We start from the raw sequence: 25,647 nt of genomic DNA, 5'->3' as shown, positions 1-25,647 counted from the left end.
CTGAGTTTTTATATGGAATGTTGATGACGGTAAAATGGTGATAAATCTCAAAAAATATTTTTTCTTTGGGAATTATTTTGCCTCACAACACCTTGCATGTACCTCGCTGCCATGAATGCATTAAAATATGTTTTTAAGCCAAAAGCATATCTCAAAGCTATCATAAAACAATTTCTCAAGTTTTAAGCAATGTATTCATAACCCCTTCGTAAGCTTTTAGAGGCATTAAAAACTTCAGATGTTTGGTTCCTATCACCACCACCACACTCCTGACTCTGAGTATTCCACATCAAACCACTCTGAATTACAACCCAATTTCCAGAGAAACTGGGAAATGTAAATAAAAATAGCAAACAGTGACGTGCAAATCATTTAAAACCCTACATTTAATTGAAAACAGTACAGAGACAACATATCAGATATAGAAACTGGATTTTGCAAATTCTGAATTTGATGCCAGCAACACATTTCAAAAAAGTTGGGACAGGGGCAACAAAAAACTGGTAAAGTTGTATAACGCTAAAAAAAACCTAATGACATCTCACTACTATTTAGGTTAATTGGCAACAGGTCAGGAACATGACTGGGTATAAAAAGAACATCCCAGAGAGGCTGAGTCTTTCAGAAGTAAAGATGAGGAGTCAACACTGAAAAACTGCGAACAAATAGTGCAACAATTCAAGAATAAAGTTTCTCAACATAAAATAGCAAAAGAACTTTTGCTTTTCATCATCTACAGTACATGATATCATTAAAAGATTCAGAGAATCTGGAGAAATCTCTGTATGCAAGAGACAAGACCAAAAACCAGTGTTGGCTGGCTGTGATCTTTGGGCCATCAGGCAGCACTGCGTTAAAAACAGACATAATTCTGCTGTGGAAATCACTGCATGGGCTCAGGAACACTTTTGAAAACTAGTGTCTGTGAACACAGTTCACCACTGCATCCATAAATGCAAGTTAAAACTGAAAAAAAGAAACCATATATAAACAAGATCCAGAAAAACCACCACCTTCTCTGGGCCTAAGCTCATTAAAGATGGTTTGAGATGAAGTGGAAAAGTGTCCTGTGGTCCAACAAATCAAAATTTAAGAATCTTAAACACTGTGTCCTCTGGGCTAAAGAGGAGAGGGGCCATCCAATCCAGCATCCAAGATGGTACGAGGGAGCATTAGTGCACATCTGTGAAGGCACCAGTAATACTGAATGATATATGTACAGATTTTGCTGCCATCCAGATGACGTCTTTTTCAGAGAAGGCCTTGTTTATTTCAGCAAGACAATGACAAACCACATTCTGCATGTATTACAACAGCATGTCTCTGTGGTGAAAGAGTCAAGGTGCTAAACTGGCCTGCCTGCAGTCCAGACCTGTCACCTATTGAAAACATTTGGCACATTATGAATCATTGATGCAACAAAGGACACAGTGAACTGCTGAGCAGCTAAAATCCTGTTTCAAGTAAGAATGGGAAAATATTTCACTTTCAAAACTACAGCAATTGGTTGCCTCAGTTGGTTCCCAAAAGAGTTTTATTAAAAGGAAAGATGATGAACACAGTGGTAAACATGCCCCCGTCACAACAATGTTGTTACTGGCATCAAATTCAGTTTCTCAGTTTCAACATTTGACATGTTGTCTTTGTACTATGTTCAAATAAATAGAGGCTTTGAATGTTTAAATGCCAACAAAGTTTCTCAAAGGTCACAGAGATAAAGCTTGCTTTGGACCCCTTCCCGAAGCGGATGAATTTGACAACCGCAAGCGCGTTGAAGGAGTATTCACAGAGAACTCAAAGAGAATTCAAAAAGTATTTACATTGTACAGATGTAAATAACCTTCTATTGAAAGGTTTTAAGGAACAATTCTTCTATGTCATCGCTCTTAAGAACCCTGTTTGGCCTGTTTATTTTTTAAAGTGTATTGGAATTAAAATGGTCAAAGTATGTGGTGCTTCGGGAGCCTTTGTCAGAGGAGAAGGGACTACTCTTTGATTTCCTTGCAAATTAGCAGGCGAGCTGGGCTAGGATCAGTTCTGCCTGCCTAATCTTAAACAGGGTGTAAAGCCATAGCTCGCAGAAAAAAAAATCTGAAAGTGAGGCTCTGCTTAGAAAAAAAAGGAAGAAGCATCCGGCTCTGCATAACGATTTAGATTCCACTGTAGACTCACTCTGAAGGCACTATTGTGCAGAAATAATATTTGGAAGCGTCTTGCTTCTCTGGCTCAGTAAAAAAGACTAAATTCCACCATAGATTTTCCAAAAATACCCACAGTTTGCAAGGCATCATTACTCGTTTTGTAGAAGAATCACATTAGCCTCCTGTAGTCAGGAAAACTGAGAGAGTTAGCTCGTATTTGACTGATGGATCGAAACCTTTTCAGGCAATTATTGACCAGTGGTTCAGCTTAAGTGATTTTAAGCTCAATATTCAGCATGGGTTCCATGTCTCAGTGTCAGCTCCAGGTTGAAGATATCCAAAATTAATAACGACTGTACATGAGTGGTACAAATTGTACCACTCATGTACAAGATAAAAATATTGGAAATGCAAAATGAAAAGCCTGTTTTTGGAGCCCTTAAATTGCAAAAAAATGCAATCTACATATTTTTTGCTTATCATTAAGACAAATTACCATTAATTATGTGCTTCTAGGGACATAATAAAATTCCAGATTTTTAATTGGAGCATTTGTCTAGTAAACATGAAATGTGGGACAGAAAATGGTCAGCTAGTTGGCACCCACTTGCTGGCATGTCAGTCACAGGAACAGGCAGGTAGGTGTCTGGGGGAGCCGTGTCAAGCCGTATGACAGCAAATGCCAAACAAGTGAAAATGCCTCAGGAGAGAGGAACAGTGGGTGCATGTAGCTCTCTGACAAGGACAGAGAGAAACTCCAAGAAGACAGCTGCTAAACTAACAAATAACGACCTCAGTAATTATGGCAGAACATCATTGTCTCAGGCCTAATTATCTCAAGTGTACATTAATCACCCTTATGTTTGAGAAAGGTGCAATTAGAATAAAACCTTGTTCTCTCAGCAAAACTGCACATCATGTTCATGACAAAGCAAATATATACGACAGGACTGCTGAACCTGGTGCAGTAGGTACAAAAACTGGGCTCAGATTAGTCACAGTTCACTGTTGATTTAAGATCAGTTTGCCTTCTGAATCCTAATGAAAACAAGTATAGCAAAAGTCAGAGAACACACTTCATTTCTTTAATTTGTAGTCAAAAAGGCCTTTAAGTAAAAGTAATTTATTTATCAGGTAAATATTTCCGAGGGGATTAGATTTAAGAAAATACTGCTACTAGTTGCATAAAGAAGGAGAAGGAAAATAGGTAAAAAAAAAAAAGGTTTCCAAAACTAGTTCAAAAAATTAAGACCTGGTAGACCATCAAAACTGTCACCATCAGATAAGTAGTACTTAAATCTTTCATCTCTGAGAGAGAGGAGAAAATCAAGCTCCACTCTGGATTCAGATCTGAAAACATCCACAGGTGTTTCTGTCCATCCTTCCACTGTGAGACACTCAACACTGTGAGTCTGAAAGGATGTGTAGCTGACAAGAAGCTCTTACTGAGAAAAGGAATCAGACAAACCAAACAAAGAATCTGCTGCTGTTCCCAGAACAACGGACTGACCACCTCAGGGTCCAGACTGAAACATCATTGAATGTGTTTGGGATTACGTGGATCATGAGAAGCAGAAAGTGCAACCAACTTCTAAGACTGAACAGTGGAGGTGTGGAAAAATATCCCTGCAGATTTTGTTGAAAAAGCGAGTCTCCTCAAAAGAATGGAAGCTGTTATAAAGGCAAAGAGAGGACACAGTAAATACTGAACAAATTTGCTATTATATGAGTTATTGAGTTTTCTACATAGTTTTCTCTTGAATGTTTTCTGCTTCTTTTTATCTGACACTGAGAATGAATAACTGTATTGACCGGTTTGACTAGAAATTAAATAAATGAAATGGTGTCCTGTGACTTTTGCTATACAAGAATCTATGTCTTAGGTTTTGTTGACTTACTTCAATAAACTCAAACTCTCTTAAGGCAGCCAATCAAATCATTTTTTCAGTTGAAACACCATTTTTTTTTTTCACATTGCAAAGGAATGTGCTCCACATGCTAAACATGATGTAGTGGGACTACAAGTGCTCTGTAAATAAAATAAAACAGCTGTTAAACGGATTAAAAGACCTAAACAGAGTTCAAATCAGTCCATACACATGTCAGTGGGTGTACTTTATCTGTGGGGGAGATGCTGCTTTCTAACTGGAGGCTGCTCATATGATGGAGGCCAGGAAACAGGAGAGCCTAAAGCCCTGAACACATTCCTGCCAAGACACCAAACATACACACTCCTACATGCATATTTTAAACACACATAAACATTATGCACACATGAGCTAAGACATTCAACAAACCTAAACCCCTGTCTTTATAGCTACCCACAGCACCGTGTTTTCTGTAGATATTCAAAAGCAATGGGTGTTGTAAACATCATTTCCACCTTAAAGTATGTCTTAGCATTAGCTTTCATGCTCTTTCACGCAAGCACATGGTATTTAAAGCTATATTTGTTCCTTATTGTATTCTTATGTGCGAACATCATCGTTCTCCACCAAACCATCATTCTTTCCCAAACACCAGCATTCTCCACTTAACACCAGTGTTCTCCATCAAACACCATTACTCTCCATCAAACACCAATGTTTTCCATCAGAAACAAACGTTCTCCACAAGGCAAGCACCCAACAATGTTATTCAGCCGCCATCATTCTCCTCCCAACACCATTATTCTCTATAAAAAACATGCTACATTATTACATTCTTCAGCAAATGCTAAGATCCACCACCAAATGCCATTTTTCAACCAACATCAACATTGTCTACCAAACAAACCAAACACCCACCAAAGTTCTTCAGCCAACACCATCCTTCTCCTTCTCCACAATCATCCTCCACCAGAAAAACACCCACCAACAATATTCAGCCAATACCATTGTTCTTCATCAAGCACCATCATTCAGAATAAAACACTGTCATTCTCCATGACGCACCGTTCTTCATCAAACACCATCATTCTACATCTCAAATAAGTCATCATCAAATACCATGATTCTCAATTGCCCTCATTCTTCAACAAACACCGTAAGTCTTCATCAAACAACATGTGGCGTATTACACACCAACCCAGCCCCCGTTTAGATTTGTAGGTGATGTCTGAGGAACCTTAAGTCAGTGTGCTTTGGCCTATACCTTAGTGCTAACAGGCCCCACTGAGCTCCTATTTGACCAAAAGCAGGATTAAGAGCACACTCACAGTCACATCCACTCACATGACCTCCTCCTGCAAGGCTTATGCTTAGAGTGAAGAAAGAAGGATGGGGAGTGGAGGAGAGGAAAGGGGGAGGAAAGGGGAATGGGTGAAAAGCAGAAAAAGCTGGTTGTCACGAGTGTGAGCTGAAAAGCAAGCTATTATAAAATGTTTTCTAAGCAGAAGCCTATAAAACTCATAGTCTGATTTTGATGGATTTTGAGGAAAAAGTGATGTTTAAGAAGTCAGGAGGTGCTGTACTGGGTTCAGAAAGCAAAGCTGTTTACATCTGTTCAGTAGGAAAGTTTGGGGTGTTTCCCATCACGTGAGTGTGTTTAAAGTAAGCCATATAACTTAATGATCTTTGACCTTATGGTGCTGCGTAGTTTCTCTTAAGACAGATGTATGTGGGAGTAAATGCATGAAGCCTTGTAAATGCAAGGGAATGACGGAGTAGCTAGAAAAGCTCAGCCAGTTCACATGACTTTACAATCCACAAAAAGGCCCCCTGTCAGGTCAAATACTTTAGACATAGTGAGCAGTTTCATAACTCGCTTCTAACTCTACTCTGGCAGAAATTCTCAAGAAAGAGACACGTGAAATCATCCTATAAACAAAGAGTTCAAATATGTTTCAGAATATGTGATAACTGTTTTGCAGTTCAAGTTGTTATAAATTCCACATGATTTTATTTCACTTCATTTACAGCTTTTGAAAATGGCTAATACACATTCATCAGTACCTAGTTCACTTTTTAAAAACAGACCTTTCCGCAGAAACACAGCAAATGTCCCAAATGCTCTGCAAATACTAAAACACTGCAAAATACATCAACACTGGTGTCCTTACAACAAGAATCTGTTGTCAACAGCAGAAACAGTAGCTGTTAGCAAGGTATATCCACTATTTTATATAAATCTTTGAAGTAATAAAGAAATCTTAACTAATATTACAGTAAGTTTTTTTTTTCAAAAACTGACAGAATGTCAGAATGGTGCATTTTTACTCTATAAAGAATTCAAGACTGTACATAATGTAGCAAACAAAAACATCCATGTAACAGATACAGTAAATGCTTAAGTCAGTCTGGTCCACGTCATTTGGCTACATGTCCTCTCTTATTTGTATGCAGTGCTGATACTGTAATGGACCATCCACTGTGAACAAAATAACTCCAGAAGTGGCCACTTTTTATAGATGGTGAGCAGCTGCTAGGACAGCTGTGATTGGCCTATACATTCATTTTATTTTCATTTTCAGTGTTGAAGGTGAGTGTAACAGTTTTGTAATAGTGTACACAAGAATTCGCTAATTGAACTTTGGAAATACAAAGTTTAGCTAAATCACTGAATGCATTTAGTGTTTAAGCTAGAAAAAAATAAAAAAAAATAAAAAAAAACAGTACTGGACAGAACTGAAGTACTTTGTGCAGTAAAAGCTGAGCACATAGATTGAATAGCAAATATTCTAGCTAAAGCAATAGCTACCTGAACTGTTAGCAAATTTAGCTGAGGTTTTAGTACATTACAGATCATATTCCCTTAAAACCCCAGTAACCCAAGACTCAACTCAGACTCAAATTCCAATGACTCATGACTCACATTCACACCCCAGAGACTCAATTCAGACTCTAACTCCATGTATTCTTTGGTTTCACCTTTGCTTTGACCTTTGAAATCTGCTTCTAAAACAACAGAAAGCAATTTGGGTGCATTCCCCATTTTTTCCAATATTTATTGTTTTGTCTCTAATCCAAAGATCTTGTGCACATGGCAGAAATAGGCTTTGATTTCAATGTTTCAGCTCAAAATTGGCTCGGTATCTATGGCCAAATCAATCTAACTGAATGGTTTGTAGTTCAGTGTTCCATTAGAATGTAACTGTGTCCAGTGGTTTAGTGGTGACCTAATTGTACCTCTGAAAACGGCCAGGAATTACAGCTCTGGTAAGGTCTTTAACAATCAGCTCCCACCAACCAAATCCTAATCTCAGCCCTTTTTGGAAGAAATAACAAAACTAGTCTTGTAACACGTTCACTCCTTTTACTGATCATATTCTCTTTTCTTTCATTTTCATTATGTTTATCTTTCTTTTGTGTTTCTCTGTCTCTCCAGTGCAGTGGGCTATGCTTTTTAGCATATTTAATAGCTTCAAGTCCAGAAATGCGCTCCAAATCCAACAAGAAAAAAGCAGCATTCCCGTCAGCATCCCCAAATGCATCTCCCTTTTCTCTCAACCGCATTAAAACTCAAGACAGACTCTTAATTAAATCCTCACACCTCCCTTGGGTACATTTTCCAATGTCCCAATGACATCAGCTAATTAATAGTATTAAAAGAAAGCTAAGGAGACAATTCCACTAGACTGCCTAAAGCTTGTATGCATTCTAAATCCAACAGGGAAGAATAAATATGATAACTGAAATACTACATGCCTCTTTGTGCTCTGAAACGTATCAGTCACAGCAGGATTTGGCCGATTTTATCTGCTCAGACATTTTTAACATTGTTTTTACCCTGTGTGTATGAATGCCTGGATCTCCTGTGTCAGTTCAGATCCAGAAAATGGTATTTGATTACCTATAATCAGGTGGAGGTGGGGGGTTTGGGGAGTGGAGGAGAATAATTGGATGGGAGATTTGCCTAATTTGTGGGATATTAAAAGGTTTAAGGGGGCATTTTCTTTTACAAAGCTCTCGTGCCACCTCAGGATTTAAAGGTCTCAAGACTAAGATCTCACATGAGTAAAAAGAGATGTGCGTGTCACACTAGCCTTCTGCAGTTTGCGCTGCATTGCAGTAAGTAAGCCAACGTGCTAAATATAAACAGAAATGACACAAAAGTAAAGTAAAAAAGCAAAAGTAAAAAAGTGTGGACAACTGGCATGGTTCTCAGCGACTTGTGTGCAACTGCACTTAGCCCACATAACCTGCACATAACCAGCAGCAAGCAGGCTAACTCGCCTACCATGAACTGTAGAAAGACAAAAATAAATGGAATTATATAAGTATATTCTTGCCACAGCACAGTGATGCACAAAAATATATTTCTACAAAAATATTTAGACTACTGACATGGTTTGTGGCGGTGGGTTGACTTGTGTGCAATAGCATTTAGCCAGCTGGCTAACTTGCTTACCATAACCAGTAAAAAACACAAAACTAAATATGTTATTGTGTCAGATAACTATATTCTTGCCACAGTGCTGCCCACTTATGTGTACAAAAAGTGTAGATAAGTGGCATAGCTAACTGCAGTGAGTTGACTTGTGTGCAGCTGCTGCTAGCCATGGAGTTAACATTGCATCTACCACACATTAGTGCACAAAACGTAGTTGTACAAAAATGCCTTACTTTCCTACTATAAACAGTGAAAACACAGAAATAAATAATCCTCTCAGATAACTATATTCTCACCACAGCATAGTGGTGCACATTTGTACAAAGAGTGTAGACCACTGGTGTGTATGGTGACAATGGGGTGACTTGTGAGCAAGCTGGCTAACTCATGTAAAACAAACAGTTAAGCCATAAAAGTAAGAATGATAAAGTCTCCTGACTGACTGTGTATCATACAGTGTTTCTTTCATGTGTTTATTTATAGCCAGTAGGGAAGATATGGTAAAAGGTTTGTGCTGTGATACTGGTTAAATTTGTGTTTTATTCCATTTTGGAGGTTCGGTGCTTTAGGGCTGCCCATTCAGAGGTCATCACAATAATACTACACAATAGCAGAGGATGTTCACACACACAAAATTACTTCATTCAAGTCTGCAATGTGAAATCACTCATCGCAAGTGTGACTAGGCCTTTAAGGATGGGCAATATGAATTTATATCAGAATATTTTCTAGGGAAGCACCAAAATTAGCACCAAAATTTTGGCCTGTTTGACCAAATAATGAAAAAATCATATTAAGTAGGCCTACAACACTGTGCCAAAATGTAAACATCTAATTTTAATGGTAATGAAAATGAGAAATAGTGATTTAAAGTGCTGTTTGTTCCCTTCACACTCTTGCATCAGTCAGCACAGATATGTTCAAACAGTTGGAGCAGCAGCAGATCAACAGCAAAACTGTTGGCTGTGTGGAGCTATTCACAGTTTCCATAAGGAAGAGATTATTTATTGTCTCTGTTTATGCCTCTACAGGTCTTATACCACTTGAAAACACGACAGCAAAACAACAGAAGCAGAAAAAAATATTACAACAGATAAACAATGTTTAACCTCTCAGGATCACATGTAAGTGTGAGCTGATTTACAGCCAAAATTCCATCTACATGCTTGCAATTTGCAGTTTGTGTTATTTTTCCTTAATTCTTGTTTCTCTAGCTAGAGTAGAATTACACCACTGTCAAATGTTTTGATGGGAAAAACATTATTTATTAACACTGCTATCTATTTATCATTTACATTTCAGTAAAGAATCACATATCTATGGCCTCCAGAAGGTCTAGACTGACCTTTTTCTCACTAAAATTGGTCCCACTCAGTGTAAATCAAAACATGACTGATTAATTTCACTGTCAGTCTGTAATTATGTCAGTGATTAATCTGACTTATTAGGCCTTCAATTCAGCTCCTGAAATCTTAATCAATGGGAGAGCTTGCCTGGCTAAATTAAAGTAGGTGCCACAGAGAATAAAATCTGATTGCTTCATTTTTCATGGGGCGCTTCAAGAATTAAACCTTTTTTATTTCCAACCCAAACTTAACAACAAAAAAGCATATTACTATGTGTGGAGTTTATACACAACAAGCACAATGATTCTATAAAATAAAAACTTAACTAAAAATTACAGATATGTACTGTTGTATTTTACAGAAATCATTAGGGCTTCTCTGAACGTAAACCTGGAAATCTTACAACTTCACTTATGCAATACACAGAATCACACTTGAATTAGATTCTCATATTCATTATGAGTATGTGAGGGTGATACAGAACATAGACAGCAGTTTGCCCAAGAAAAACACAAGCCATTTTTTGTTCAATGTGACAGTAAGTACCTCATTACAGTAAAATGTTTAGAGTTTTGTGCTAATGACTCAAAGACTCCTGAGGTTTGGTTATTGAGACTCACATGCCCAAGTGCAGTAACAACGTGTAAGCAGCAAAGAAAATGACTGATTTGAAATTGTCAGAATAAATGCAGTATAGTTAGAGTGGTAATAAATTGCTGTTTCAAAGCTTGATCCATCAGCATATACCCAACACTTTAGCATGCAATGAGTGAAGCAGCTGACCCTCAGAGCAGTGAGGAGTGTCAAATTAACAGCATTACTGCAAGTGTTTAAAGGACACGGCAGGGTGAGGACAGACGACATGCTGCATTCACCCAACAGCACATACTGACAATCAAACAGTTTTATTTGCTGTTCATGGCAGATAGATGCAAAATAAATTGAAGAAAGAAAAAATTAAGAGGGATACACAATGACATTATTAGCATCAGCAGGTAATTGTTTCAAGCAAACTTTAGAAGCACTGCACAGATGCTTCGATCTGCTGGGTTACTAAGCTACTTCATTCATTTTAGTGCATTGTTTACTCTGTATAAGTAAATGTTACATTTCTCCATATTGCTAAACCAGGTGGATCTAGTTCCAATTCCTATTTAAACAAGGCGTGTGGATATATATATATATGAGTATCCACACTCACAGACATACATCTATAAGTAAACAGATATTCTGATTAGTGAATTCAGCTACTTTAAAGTGTGCCTATTGCTGACACTGGTGTTTAGTTTCTCATATACGGCTTGCACAATATCCATAGAAAAGCACTGACCCACACACAAGCCTATGGTCACCATTTCCAATAACAAGCACTAGCTAGAAAGATATAAAGCCCTCCAGCACTGGGCTGTGGAGCAGAGGAACTGCATTCTCTGGAGTAATGGAGCTCCATCCAATACCTTTGGGATGAGTTGTAGTGGCATTTGTGATCCAGAAATAATCATCCAACATCAGTTCTTGACCTCACTAAAGCTCTTGTGAATGTTGAATGCAATCAAATCCTCACAGCAATGTTCCAACATCTAGTGTAAAGCCTTTTCAGAAGAGTAGAGGCTGTTACTGTAGCAATGGGGGGGGGGCAAACTCCCTATTAAGTCCATTGATTTCAGAAGAAACACTGGAAAAGAGGGCGTCTACCACCCTATAGACTTACATGTATATCAGTATCAGCCCAGTGTTCCTGTATTGGTGTGTTCCTAGAAGTGAGAATGAACGAATGAAAGAATGAAGGAAACTAAGTGACCTTTAAGAACACTTTAGTAAATCAACTTCTGTCAACTCCTACATCCTCTACTTCCAGAAAATCCCTACGGGCAGAGCTATATGTTCTTCAACAACAACAGAATGTAATGTGTCTTCAACATAAAGCACATTCTGTAAAGTCTCCCAAGCAATGGCTGAGGTGAAATAAACAGTTCCCCTCTAAAGCATGCAGAGACCAAACATGTGAGCATTTTATCTAGGATAGTAAGGTCCTGCCTACTTTATCCTCTTTGTTTGTGTAAGCCAAAACAGCCAATTTAACCTGATCTCAAACAAAATCCACAAGATATTTAGGTGGCTGTGCAAAAGTGTACCCTGGTTCCAATAGGAACTATTCAAATCCCAAATAAGAAAGACCAGCGAAGGGAGGGGAAACTGTATCTCTTTGATTTACACATTAATGTCGGGGGTAAAACAAGAGGTATGCCCACCAGGATATAATGCATCCATTACCCTTCTGACTCAATAATAATCTCAAAAGTAATCTAACACTTCAACTAAATAAATAGCTAATTTTTAAGTTATGTCTGGATGACGGTATTCCTGGGGTTTATGGAAAAAATTGAGGTGAACCATTCATCATCATCTTTAATTTTTTATTATTATTATATCACTGGACAACAGTCATCTTAAAGGAACTTGTAGTGTTTTTTGGTTCATTGGACGGATTAAATATGCGTTGGTATGATTACATCAAGAAGGAAAGAAAGAAAGAAGGCCCTGTGACCATGGATCTGCAGGCACATGACTGTGTGCTGTGGGGCTTGTGGACACGCAGCACAGAGGAAACAGATTTTAAAGAGCTTTCCAGCTATTTACTCCAAAATCAGCTTCACTCTTTTGCACCTTTTTTTCACACTGCCTTTTTATCGCAGGAGTCTGGGCTGAATATTTAGATACATTTTTTGCCAGGTCTATAATTCTGTTATCAATCTTAAAACTTCTTCTTCTAAAACTGCTATAAATTATACAGAATCTACTATGAGACCATTGTGTACATTCTGTATTCATGCGAGTAAAGAACTGAAGTGTGGGCCCACATACAGGCCCTTAGGGGTCTTTAGGTGGCTAAATTTTGCCCTCTGCAGAGGAAGCTTCTCAGTAGGTTTCCTACAGTAGTATGTAGCAGCCTGGGGCTGAGCTCGCGCTACCTGACCCCAGTAAACCCCCTCCACTCGTTTAGTAGGAAATGTGACGTGATCACGCGGGGATCAGAGATCCAGAGAGTCACGCGCTAATCCGCTATTTAAGCTTCTGTGCTCATTTGGCTCTTGCGCGGCCAATCAGAGTGATGGAATGTTTGGGATGGCAGCAGTGAAAGCTTGTAGTTGTCTGTAGTTTCACAAATTGAAGGCAAACAACAGCTTGTGCTCATTCAGAGGACAGATATTACAAACAGTAGACATTAATCAGTAAGTGCTATTTTCTTTGTTACAATGTGGATGTACGGGGTTTTGGTGCTCTTGTGGGCTGCTGTAGTGCGTGCCCAGTTTCCACGGGTTTGTGTGACACCAGAGGGGCTCCGGAGCGGTCAGTGCTGTCCGTCTCCGTTCGGCCGAGCCGCTGACCCGTGTGGAGTGAGCTTGAGAAGAGGGCAGTGCATGCCGGTGCGAGTGGACTCGCGGCCTCACGGGCCTCAGTACCCTCACGACGGGCGGGACGATCGCGAGCGCTGGCCTATCAGGTTCTTCAATCGCACCTGTCAGTGCAGTGGTAACTTTTCGGGTCACGACTGCGGGAGATGCAGACATGGGTTTACCGGACCCAACTGTGACCAGCCGGTGCCTGTAGGTGAGGAACATTTATCATGCTACATTAATCAATATGCTTATTAATTACTATAGCATGTGTGGTGCTTAGGTCTTCTATACTTATTATAGTTATTTTTCATGTTTATTTTCACTTAGCAAAGCATGCAATTGGACTGAGGGTGGTAAAAATTGTGCATGACTGTATTTATTGAATAATAAGTCTTACTATGTATATTAAGCCTGGGAATTTAAGGGGTTAACATCTCAATTAAACACAATACTCTTATGATAGTGCCAATAAATAAGGTGAAAAGCCCAGGAGTCCCCTGAAATTACATTCTTCTGTATTCGTGAAGAGCCACTCATTATTAATCATCATCCAGCTTTATCAAACTGTGACCCTCTTTCTCTCAGTCAGGAGAAATGTAATGACGATGAGCGCAAATGAGAAGCGTGCCTTTGTAGACGCTCTGGACCAGGCCAAGCGTACCATCCACCCGGACATCGTAATCACCACCCGCCGCTATTCGGAGGTGTTCGGACCCGACGGGAATACGCCGCAGTTCGAAAACATCACCATCTACAACTACTTCGTCTGGTCTCACTATTACTCGGTCAGTAAAACCTTCCTGGGTGGTGGAGAGCCAAGCTTTGGAGGTGTGGATTTCTCTCATGAGGGTCCCGGTTTCGTCACCTGGCATCGCTTCCACCTCCTGCAGCTGGAGCGGGACATGCAGGTAAGAGCCAAGGAGACAGGTGCATGTTTGTTGAAATACAGCTCAAAAGAACCAGTGTTTTCATTTATGATCCAGGTACAAAATGAGCTCTAGGTGATTCCAAAACTACTGAAAAAAGCATTTAATGAAGTTCTACTAAAATTAAAATGCTGAATGCATCATATTTGCAAAGTGGTGAACAAATGTGTTGATATTATTATAACTATGTTAATGAAAATGTATTTTTTTATTATTATTTTTGTGTCTAGTTTATGTCATATAAATGGAATAGAATACGCTGAATGGAAGAGCGTACAACTTTACTGTCCAACAACACTGGAAATTTGTTCTTCCTCTATCATAGCACAGCAGGTGCATTCTCAAACAACATACAAACAGAAAACATCAATAGAACATCAATATGTACAGGCTAAGAGTGGCTAATGGTCGTGGGAATAAAATAGTTCTTATTAGTTATGGGTACACTAAAGCATCATACCGAAGGTAACAGCTCAAACTCATTGTGAAGATGATGGTTTGAGTCATGCACTATAGCCCTTTGCAGCTCATCCAGTTGCCACATATAAGCTTGCCAGTCATTCTAATGATCTTGGCATGTTTGCCTTTATTGTTAGCAGTTAGCTTTCCAAAACAAGCTGTGATATTAAAAATATAGCCACCAAACCAACGTAGGCCTAGTATGTTTTACTCACTCCAAAACCTTAAAGTCTCCTAATTAAATCGATCTCTGAATATAGTCTTCTCAATAGTGAGATAGTATAGAATATAGTGTTCTCAATAAAACTGAGCTTATCACCTAAAAAAAAGTTCCAAGGTGCTTAAAACACAGGTTGATCATAAAGAACAAGTGCTGGTACCCACTGTGACATATCAATCCCTCTGTTTTTTACACTAAGTTGTTATTCAATATAATAACAGTTAACATAGTGAAGAGTGGTAGTGTAGCTTCTTGTAAGTGTTTAGTGATTAGATCTTTTACCCGGTGCCTGTGCCATAGGCAGCAGGTGCATATTCGAACATTAAGCATGTGAAAATGGTCTAAAAGCGGACATGAAAGATAATATTTATGTTGTCGTAATCGTATGTCAAATTGCAGAAAATGTTGTTAAGCTTGTAATGATGTGAACTAACTCTGAGATAAAGAAGCCGTTGTTGTCAGAGCTGATACTCATTCTGGTGTGATTTGCTCTTTGCAGAGCATTACAAACAGGATTAGTCTACACCAGTAAACATGAGAGGCTCCTTACACAGACAATCATCCCCTGCCTTCTGCATGCTCCAGCAGACTTTGCTGCTAATTCCATTCTTCGTTAGTCCATTTCTTTGTATACACACTGTAAAAAAAGGGAAATTCCACAGATTTTTCAAAAATTCTCCAGGATTCAGTGGTCAAAATGTAAGCAAAGTCATTCACAGTGGTTTGATATGAAATGCTTCGTTCTATAGAAACGTACTGACTCTGATTTCTTTACAGTGGTGGTGATAGGAACCAAGGGTTGTGATGTCTACAACACAAATTTAGCCAAATGTACATATCCAAAACCACCAGTGAACCTATGCATTTCTTCTGAGTTTTATATGTAATGTTGATTACGGTAAAATAATGATTAATTTGACAAAATACGTTTTCTTTGGGGACATTTGCCCTGTATATGCCTCTCCACCATGAATAGATTTAAAAATACTTTTTAGACCAAAACATTTTCTCAAAACTATTGTAAAACAGCTTTCTGTAATGAAGCATTTAGAGGCATTAAACTCTTTAGACATCTGGTTCTGTGAATGATTCTGACTCTGTAAGTTTCTCTAGAATGGAGCATTTCACACCAAACCACTTTGAATGACTTACTTTACATCTCAATGACCTAAATATGCAATGAATTAAAAAAAATCAGTGGAATTTACCTTGAAAATTTTGATTCATTTGAACTACTAACCGTAAGAGAATGAGAATGTTTCTTAAACTCTGTAACTAACTTTTTAAAATGTAAAACCACATTTTTTCTACAGATGTCAAAATAAATGATAACACATATCAAATGTCGTATTAAAGTTACCAGATGACCAAATCAGAAAGACGTTGAGCAGCAAGTGGATCAGAAGTATAAATGATTCATGAAACTCAATTCAGAGTTATTTTTGTTTTATTTGTTACTATAACTTACCTATTAACCATCTTTAATAGGTAAATAATTGTAACTGGAGAAACTGTTACCACATTAGTGGAGCACAGACAATAAAAACAACACTCCAAGCCTTTTATGGAAAAGTGAGCCCATGTAATACTGAATGCTATTATAATCAATCCTGACATTCCAAAATCGATGCAGTTGACTTTGCAGTATCAATCTTCAAGTCGATGTGTCATAAATCAGTGTATTTTTCTCCCTCTGTTCAGGACATGCTGAGGGACCCGACGTTCGCACTGCCATACTGGAACTTTGCTATAGGAGGCAACCAGTGCGACATCTGCACAGATGACCTGATGGGCGCACGCAGCAACTTCGACATGAACAGCATCAGCTCCAACTCCATCTTCGCACAGTGGCGCGTGATCTGTGAGAGCGTGGAGGACTACGACAGTCTGGGCACCATCTGCAACAGTCAGTTCATTTCCCTCTCATTCACAACATGTCCAGCTCCGGAGTGTCTGATCTATATTTCCTACAATTTTAAAGTTTCTATAATAGAAAAAATAAAATAAAACAATTCTAATATACTAAGATGCTATTGTGTAATATGCTACATATTTACATATTTACATCACATCATTATTACTACATTACATCACTTGAGGAGCAGTCATGGGCTGGAGGTTAGGGAACCAGCTTTGTGACCGGAAGGGCGCTGGTTCAATCCCCTCGACTGACAGTACATGACTGAAGTGCCCTTGAGCAAGGCACCTAACCCCCGGGTGCTGTGGATAGGGCTGCCCACTGCCCTGGGCAAGTGTGCTCACTGCCCCCTAGCGTGTGTGTGTTTACTAATGTGTATGTGGTGTATCACTGCATGGATGGGTTAAATGCGGAGGTCTAACTCTGTTGTGTTCAGACACAGTTGGCTAAAAGGTTCATTTCACATACACAGGTTCAAAAACAAAATCACGCTCAAGATTTAGGTCTCAAATGCAGAATTAACATTTTACTGATGACAATATGGTGACACAGTAGATAGAGTTCTCTTTGAATACTCTTTCAATGCTCTCACAATCATCAGATTCATCGGGGAAGGAATCCAAAGCACAGCCTATATTACAAAATATTCTTCTCCACATCTCATGCAATTACAGATTTACACCAGAGAGGTCTCCAAATCCCCAAATCTTACATAGTGCAGCTTTAAGAAGCTTTAGTGGGGTGGAGTTTTTTTAAAAAGAGAAATTTTATGCTGAGAGTAGTGAACAGAGCTGTAGATGATTCTGAGACTACTGGATAGAACTGAGAATGAATTTACAGTAAAATGAATATCTGGAATGCCTAATATTTCAAAAGCAGTTGTAAAATCCTGATGCAGTAGAATGCAAATAATTATTAATAGATACCTACAGAATATTAATCATTCAACTTTTTTTTCCCAAAAAATGTTTACAATATTGAATGAACCTTCTAAAAAAATATTTCGTGATTATAAGACTTAATAACTTTTATATTTATGTTATGTATCAGACAAAACCTTATCATATCTCCAGTTTTTTTCTTTTTTCCATTTTTTACAGAATATGAAAATACCAGCTTCTCTGCACAAGCTGTCAAAATGTCATAAATAATGGATCAAAAGAAATGCTCCAAAATTACTTGGGAAAAAATGTTATTCCATTAATTTACATTCAAAATTAAGAGTGTTTTTTCCTTAGTCGGTAAAGTTACCATTTCAGAAATACAAGGTTTTGCTTTTGTGACAGCGAGGATATGAAAATATTGTATACAAAATAACAGAAACTGTTTTGAACAGTACAGTGTTTGAGCACACTTGACTCACTGAAACCAATACAAATGAAGGAAGATCCTTTAGAAATTTGCAGGGATTATATTGTCTTGTGTGACTGTAGAGATTTAAGTCTTGTGAGACACCAAAGAAATCCAGTTTTCTGACAGAACATCAAAGGCATTCTCAAAGGCTTTATTAGAATAAATACTGTTTCCTTCACATCCAATAAAAGGCCCAAGGGCAAGTGACCCTGTCCACATTCTGCATTCCACAAAGTCGCTCAGCATGTTGTCTGGGTGCTCACATGATGAAAACCTTCAGGAAAAAATGCTGCCCTGCGCTGCTTATCCAATTCCAAATAGGAAAATGTTTAGCAGTAAATGGTTCAGCCTTTGGTTCAGGCTCTCCGTTTTGGCTGTATGCTGTTTAGATAAGCTTCTACCTGTGATAAATAGAATAACTTGGCATGTCCTAAAGCCCATCTCTCTCTGTGTCAGGCACGGAGAGTAACCCCATCAGGAGGAACCCAGCGGGGAACGTGGCCCGGCCCATGGTGCAGAAGCTTCCTGAGCCACAGGACGTTGCAGCCTGCCTGGATGTGAGCACATTCGACACCCCACCATTCTACTCCACCTCGTCTGAGAGCTTCAGAAATACCATCGAAGGTGAGGAGAGACACGTGTACACATATACATGCTTTACTGACCAGTGTATAATGCACATACAAAAGGATTGGCAATTTAACACTAACTGACGACAAAAGAGATACAAAAATGCCTCACAAAAACAACATATTTCCAGTTTTGTTGTTTTATATTTTTGGCATAATTTGAAAAGTCCACTTAGCCTTTGTATTGTAAATCAACAGAAATACTCCAATTAGATAAAAAAAATCTTTTTACATTAGCTGCCATCACAAGCTAAGAACATTTTTTCCTTCCCCTGTAAAGTTTTGTTCCAACACAAACAAAAATGAATATTTGATCAGTTTATCAGTATTAATTGGTAATGGGTTCTTTGAATGATTTCATGTGCATAAATTTATCTCAAAGGCTTTTTCGAAAACAAGAAAATATGAATTTTTTAAGAATACTGCAAGATCATATCGAATTTTAATGAAAATAACAGTACACTTGCAGTAAAGTCCTTATCTCCTCTAGTTTACGCATCAAAAAAAGCATTTTCTGATTACTTTTACTTTTCTTCTAAGAAAATTAGAAAAATTATTCAAGAACATTTTGTAATAGATTCAGTTCCAAAATAGATGATCAGTAGTTTCATTATATTGGTGACAGGAAGAGCCGTCTGACATAACAGCTCAGTTAGACTGTAAGCTACTGAGTAACAGTTGTAAATAGGTTTAAGGGAGACTTCCACAACTTTATTCCTTTCTGAGCACCCAAACATACTTCCAGTGTAGTTATGCCAAAAGCTAATTCAAGTAGGAACAGATACTTGAGTTCTGTGAAGACTAGATCTTAGCCTATTTCTATGAAGACCAGATGTTTTATAAAAAGACACTGTGAAAGAATCTGAAGGAGATGGAGAACAAGACATGCTCTTTGGGCCTGATTGAAGTAATATTTTGACACCATCAGGAAACTGTAGCGTATTCTGTCAAAGTAACTGGAAAAGACTATTTCTTCATAACATGTAAACACATACAATGATCAGCACACGCTGTTCCAACAGCGATCTTGCAGACAAACCACCATGTAGAATTAGCGCCCTCTGCTGCTGACAGTCTGGAACTCCACTCAGTCCAAAGGCTTCAATGATGGAGCAGCAAGAAAACCACAAACTCCAGGCCTTCCTTTTAGTTACTCTCTGCATTAATTAACCCTGAGATGTTTTCACCACTGAAAAAAAGCATGATGTAAGTTCATATAAATTATGTCTGACTCGTAGCTCATTGAAGCAAGTGGAGGAAAGGGCAGATTCTAAACTTTCAATCCGTGCTACATTTATGTTTTTAAGGAGCAGAGAAGATATTTATGAACAGGAGATTTATAATATTTATTAGAGGAGAAGAATTATGATAACAAACAGTAAACCCTTAGAAGTGGAGACTCAAACCTGTTGATTCAGAATGTAAAATGAATGTGAATATAATTCATGTAAATGTAATTAATCATGTAATCACATTTTATTATTTCATTCATTTAAGAAATACCTTAGAAAGGTAAGAAAGACCTTAAGCCAAGCAATTGTGTCTTGGTCTACAGAAGGGGTTCCTAATCCTTTCCTTTGACCACAAAGAAGATTTAATCTGTTCAAAATGCAAGCAAATATAACATGATAATCAATTATTGTCATATTTTATTTCATCTGACTGTAAACTAACGCACCTTAATAAACACCAAACACTGTTTGTTGCCATTTATCCATGATGGATGAATTGCACATGATCAAAAAGAGAAACATTTTACATCGACTTGCATAGAAAACATAAACATACAGTTGTGTGCAAAAGTTGTGGCACCCATGCAGTTGGCTTCTACGTGAATATAAGTGAGCACATCCTCTACAGAGAACACACTTCTACACAATTTAATGCAAAACTACTGTGTATTTGCTGAATTTAACATATCGGGAAAAATAAAACCATAAAATGTGGCTGTGCAAAGGTTAGGGCACATTTTATTTTTTATGTTTTGTTTTTTTCCAATATGATTTCATTTAGAAAATAAACTGTGGAGTGCATAAAACTGCTAAATTTTCTTTTTTTTCTCCCTCTCTCTATTTTTTTTTTTAATGACCAATTACTCTTTATACTGGGTTACAATTTCATGATGAATGGCACAAAAAATGATCTAATGTTACTTGTTTACTGAATTGAAAATAAAAACAAGACATAATAATAATAAAACTAAATAATAAAACATTTCTTATTAATGTTTTATTTTTCTCAGTTTGTTAAATTCTTATTTTCACTTATAAAATCAACAGAACATGTCATTTGACCAGGGGTGTTCAAACTTTTGCACACAACTGTAAATGTTATGATACCTGGCATGTTCATTTCATACAATTCTTTGTAATTCTTTCTTTCTATGCTCATGTGTGAGCCCCCATCAAATAAACACAAAATAAATAAATAAGTAAATCATTTCATTTAAATAGTGTAGTAAAAGTTCGTAATAAGGCTCAACATGTAATGATTACATACAACACAAAAAGCAGCCATGAAGATGAAGATCATACACTACATTTTGTCTTGTCGGCATTAATATTCAACTGTGCTGTGTTGCTAGGTTACAGCCACCCTGCGGGGGCCTACGACCCTGTGGTGCGAAGTCTGCACAACCTGGCTCACCTGTTCCTGAACGGGACAGGCGGAACGACGCACCTGTCCCCCAACGACCCCATCTTCATCCTGCTTCACACCTTCACCGACGCTATCTTTGATGAGTGGCTCCGGAGACACCCAGGTGACACCTGCTGATGCTCTTTACTGCGTATCATCAATGCACAAATGAAAAAGAAGTGATCAGTGAATGGATAAGATTACAAATCCAGTTTTTCATTAAAGGCCCTAAATCATGAAAGAATTTATTTGCCTCACTTTTTCTGAGATGTAAACGCTGTTAGAGTTTCAAAAGTGCTGTTCACTCCCCAGTCCATACAGTTCATATACGGAAACTAAACTACAAAAACAATTCACTGTTTTTGTGATGTAATAAAATCCAAACTCCTTTACATGTAACATCCTATTCAGCCCACAGCAGTTTAGTGCTGCCCATTCATGTTGAAGGTATTAGAAGAGGTTCAGGTTTTTTTTGTACAAGACACAATACAGGACAGCCAATCAGAGGAGAGGTCATTTACAAAAAGGCACAGTAACATCACAGCTTGTTTAATTTTTAATTCTAAAGGTTAAAGGGGATAAAAGGGTGGAAAACGGTCATATAAAATGTAATATGACTGTTTTTGGTGCATAAAATCACAAAAATACTACACTACACACTTAAAGGTCAGTACTTCTTTATTAAAGAAAATGGTTCTATACAGAACCATGAACACTCAAATAACCCTTTGCTTGATTACAGAGTTTCTTACATCATTAAATGGTTGTTTGGATTGATGAAGAATGTGCTGTAGATGGTTCAATATAGAACCTTTTTGAAAAGGGTTCCGTGTAGCACCAAAAAGTGTTCTTCTACTGTTACAGTGTCAAGCCTGTAACAATAGAAGAACCCTTTTTGGTGCTATATAGAACCTTTTAAAGAAACTTTTTACTCTTTGAGTGCTCATGGTTGTATATAGAACCATTTTCTTTGCTAAAGAACCCTCAAAGAACCATCTTTTTAAAGTGTGTTGTGGACATCCTGAGTAATTTATCAGTTAACTTGGCAGGGTTTTTGGGGCCACATTTAATTTAGAGAAATATAAGTTCTCTGAGAAACTATGCAGAACACTTTGAAAGCCAAAAGCACATATTTTTACATAAGCATATAAATATCTACATCTTAGCCACACAAATTTAATCTATTCATTTCTTCTGCATGACTACTAGGCTATACCTCATTTGAAAGCAGTCCTGTCTGGTATACTACAGTACACTACAGCACACAGTACATTCTTTATGTGTATTTTAATATACAGTCCTGTTTAACTGCACATTGTGCTGATGCATTTTTTAATATTGATACTCTTGTATGTTGTTGTTATTGTTTGCTTGTTTGTTTGTAACATTTACATTACGCTGTTTGTATTTATTTTAGAATCTGCTATATATCCTCTGGAGAACGCTCCCATTGGCCACAACAGAGATTACAACATGGTGCCTTTCTGGCCTCCCATCACCAATGCAGAGATGTTTCTCACAGCACCAGAAAACCTGGGTTATTCCTACGAGGTTGAGTGGCCGTGTATGTATCATATGGGTCTTTGATACGAAGGTTTTGCTGCTTGCTTGCTCACCATGCTTAGATTAAGGGTTGGAAAGCTTAAACTTTCATTTTAGATTAGTTTGTTTTATTTAGGGCTATTTTTGTGCTCTATTACTGGGAAACACTGGATGGTAGGGATGAACAATGATAAAAGAATTATGTCAGTATGGGCAGATAATTGTGTAAAAAATATGAGTTCCCATGTTGGTGCACCCAATAAGACAGTTTGTTTTTTCCTTAAAGGGCTCATATCATGGAAAACTGTATTTTCCTTACTTTTTTAATTAAATGATTATATATATAATAATTATATATATATATATATAATTCCTATATGGAACGATGTTGTATGTAAATATTGTTAAAGTTTCGAACATACAATTCACTTCCCTGTTCATACAGTATATATGGAAACTAACAGCCTATTTTGAGTTCACTGATGCCACAAAATCTAACCCATTTACATATATGTGCCTACTTTGAATAAGGTGCAATGCAGGACAGCAGAGATCAATTACATACATCAGTCTTAAAGGCACAGTAACAAAAAGAGCCTGTTTAATTCTAGGGAATAAACGACCTTTAAAATGTTGTCAGTGCTCATTTTAATACATGCATTACAACAAGTTTCAGTGTGTAACGACATGCTTATAATGACTGGTTCTGTCTCCAGCACGTCCCATCACTCTGACTGAGATCATCACCATCGCCGTGGTCGCAGCCCTCATCGTCGTGGCGATCATCTTCGCCATCACCACGTGTGCCGTTCGCTCCAGATCGTACAAGATGGACGGCAGACAGCCGCTGCTCGGAGAACAGTACCAGCGCTACGACGATCACGACAGACACAACGACAAGACCCAGTCTGTGGTCTAAAACCACTGGTCCTAGCAACCGCAACCACTGCCCTCTGTCTCTCAGACATTTTGTATCATTTCTATGTGGTAGATAGAGAGCGAGGCTCTAAAGCATTACGTTTGTAAGTATTTTCAGTAAAAGGAGAAGTGCCTCAAGCCATACGTAGCCAAAGTCTGGGCACAACTCCTAACATAGAAGAAAAATGCCTAATTGCACTTAGTCCTACATTTACATTTCAAATGACACAAAATTAGGTGCTAACACTGCTTCAGAAATTGTTTGATGTAAATTTGTAAACATAAATTTGTAATTGGTGCTTATTTAACTGTTTTCAATTGAATGAAAACTCTGTAGACTAATTCTGCAGTTGAACACAATAAAAAAAAACATTTACCAAGTTCACTCTTTCCACCCCCTCACTTGCAGTCTCTGCAGTATTATGTAGGCCACCGGTTCTGCGTGATAGTCCAATGACCACTAGATGGCAGACCATGCTGATGGTAAAGCATTATCACCCCTAATTGGTGTGAATGGGACAGTGGTTTAAATTACTGTGCTTGTGGGGTGTTTCTGTTTCTTGCTTGTGCTGCACCTAACCCAACTCTAATCTTTACGCCAGGAGCCAAAAAAACGTACATATGACCATATTATACATATGACATCGGTTTTTCTTAAACGACTTATCCTGGCAGGGAGCAGCTAATTTGCCCCAAACATGTAAATGTTCACATTTCTAAATGTTCAATCTGGGAACATCCAGTCCCGCAAAATGGCTAAATGCACAGTTATACACTCAGAGCACAGATGCAATGTGGATATTCCCTGTTTTTGAAGCAATGTGTAAAATAAGATTAGGTTTGGTCAACAAGCCTGTCTGTTTCTTCACAACACCTCTACACCAGGGCTGCCAAAGGGAGCCCAAGAAGATGTTCAGTTTGGAGCATCACAAAGTTACCCTCATCCTGCACCCCCCAACCAGAGAATACATACTACACATTCATTGTAAATATCTTATTTCTTTGTAAAATGATATTGTTTTAATTGTATTTTTAAGTGTTTAGTAACACATTATAGTGTAATGTTGAAGCTTTCCAACCTTCTTTATTTAGGTATTGTTTTGATTTACAGTTAACCCACCACACAAATTGTTTTTGTTGCTACTTAATACTGGAGTTTCAGTGAACTCCAAGTTTTAAGCAAAACAGATTACCTACAAGTTAGAACAACATTTTGTAGAGTAGATCTATTGTTTGTGTTCTTTGTCAATAACAACAACCCATCAACATTGTCCATTAGCCAACACAGTCTGAGATGCACAGACTATACTGATGTTTCAACGTTGTTGCATAAACAGTCATTCAGAGAGGTTTGATGTGAAACGCTTCATTCAAGAGAAATGTACTGAGTCAGAATTGTTCACAGTGGTGGTGATAGGAACCAGATGTCTGAGGAACTGTATGTCCCTAATGGTTACAAATACACTGCCTGATGCCACATAATAACACATTATGATAGTTTTCAGACTAAAACATGTTTTTTGAATTCATTCATGGCGGAGAGGTCCATGCAGGGCGTTCTTCAGCAAAAGGGTCCTATGGTAATGATCGACATCACAAATAAAAACACAAAAATACACATGTAGCATATATATATAACTTGAAAAAGTAAGCAAGTTCCAGATTATTTTTACAGTGTACATTGCACCATTTTACGTCAAACCACTCTGAATAACTCTGTTTACATTTGGGCAACGGTACAAAGCAGAAGTTCAGAAAAATTGGTGGAATCCCCCTTCTAACATTCCGAACTGTCACTGCAGTTAGCTGGCCAACACACATAACCACTTCCTAGAGACGTAATTAAGA

At 37.9% G+C, this 25,647-nt stretch overlaps 1 protein-coding gene across 1 annotated transcript; it reads left to right on the top strand.

Moving 5' to 3' along the window:
• Positions 1–12,890: 12,890 nt before the first annotated feature.
• Positions 12,891–24,175, top strand: LOC118816892 (5,6-dihydroxyindole-2-carboxylic acid oxidase-like). The gene is made up of 7 exons (XM_036583499.1): positions 12,891–13,408; positions 13,783–14,105; positions 16,504–16,708; positions 18,530–18,697; positions 21,287–21,463; positions 22,757–22,903; positions 23,598–24,175. Exons 1-7 carry the CDS (start codon positions 13,054–13,056, stop codon positions 23,798–23,800), a joined length of 1,578 nt encoding a protein of 525 aa, XP_036439392.1. The 5' UTR covers positions 12,891–13,053; the 3' UTR covers positions 23,801–24,175.
• Positions 24,176–25,647: the final 1,472 nt, after the last annotated feature.

This window comes from Colossoma macropomum, unplaced genomic scaffold (assembly GCF_904425465.1).
Source record: "Colossoma macropomum unplaced genomic scaffold, Colossoma_macropomum, whole genome shotgun sequence".
In the NCBI taxonomy this organism is placed as follows: Eukaryota; Metazoa; Chordata; class Actinopteri; order Characiformes; family Serrasalmidae; genus Colossoma; species Colossoma macropomum.
This window is presented reverse-complemented; position numbering and strand designations above follow the sequence as displayed.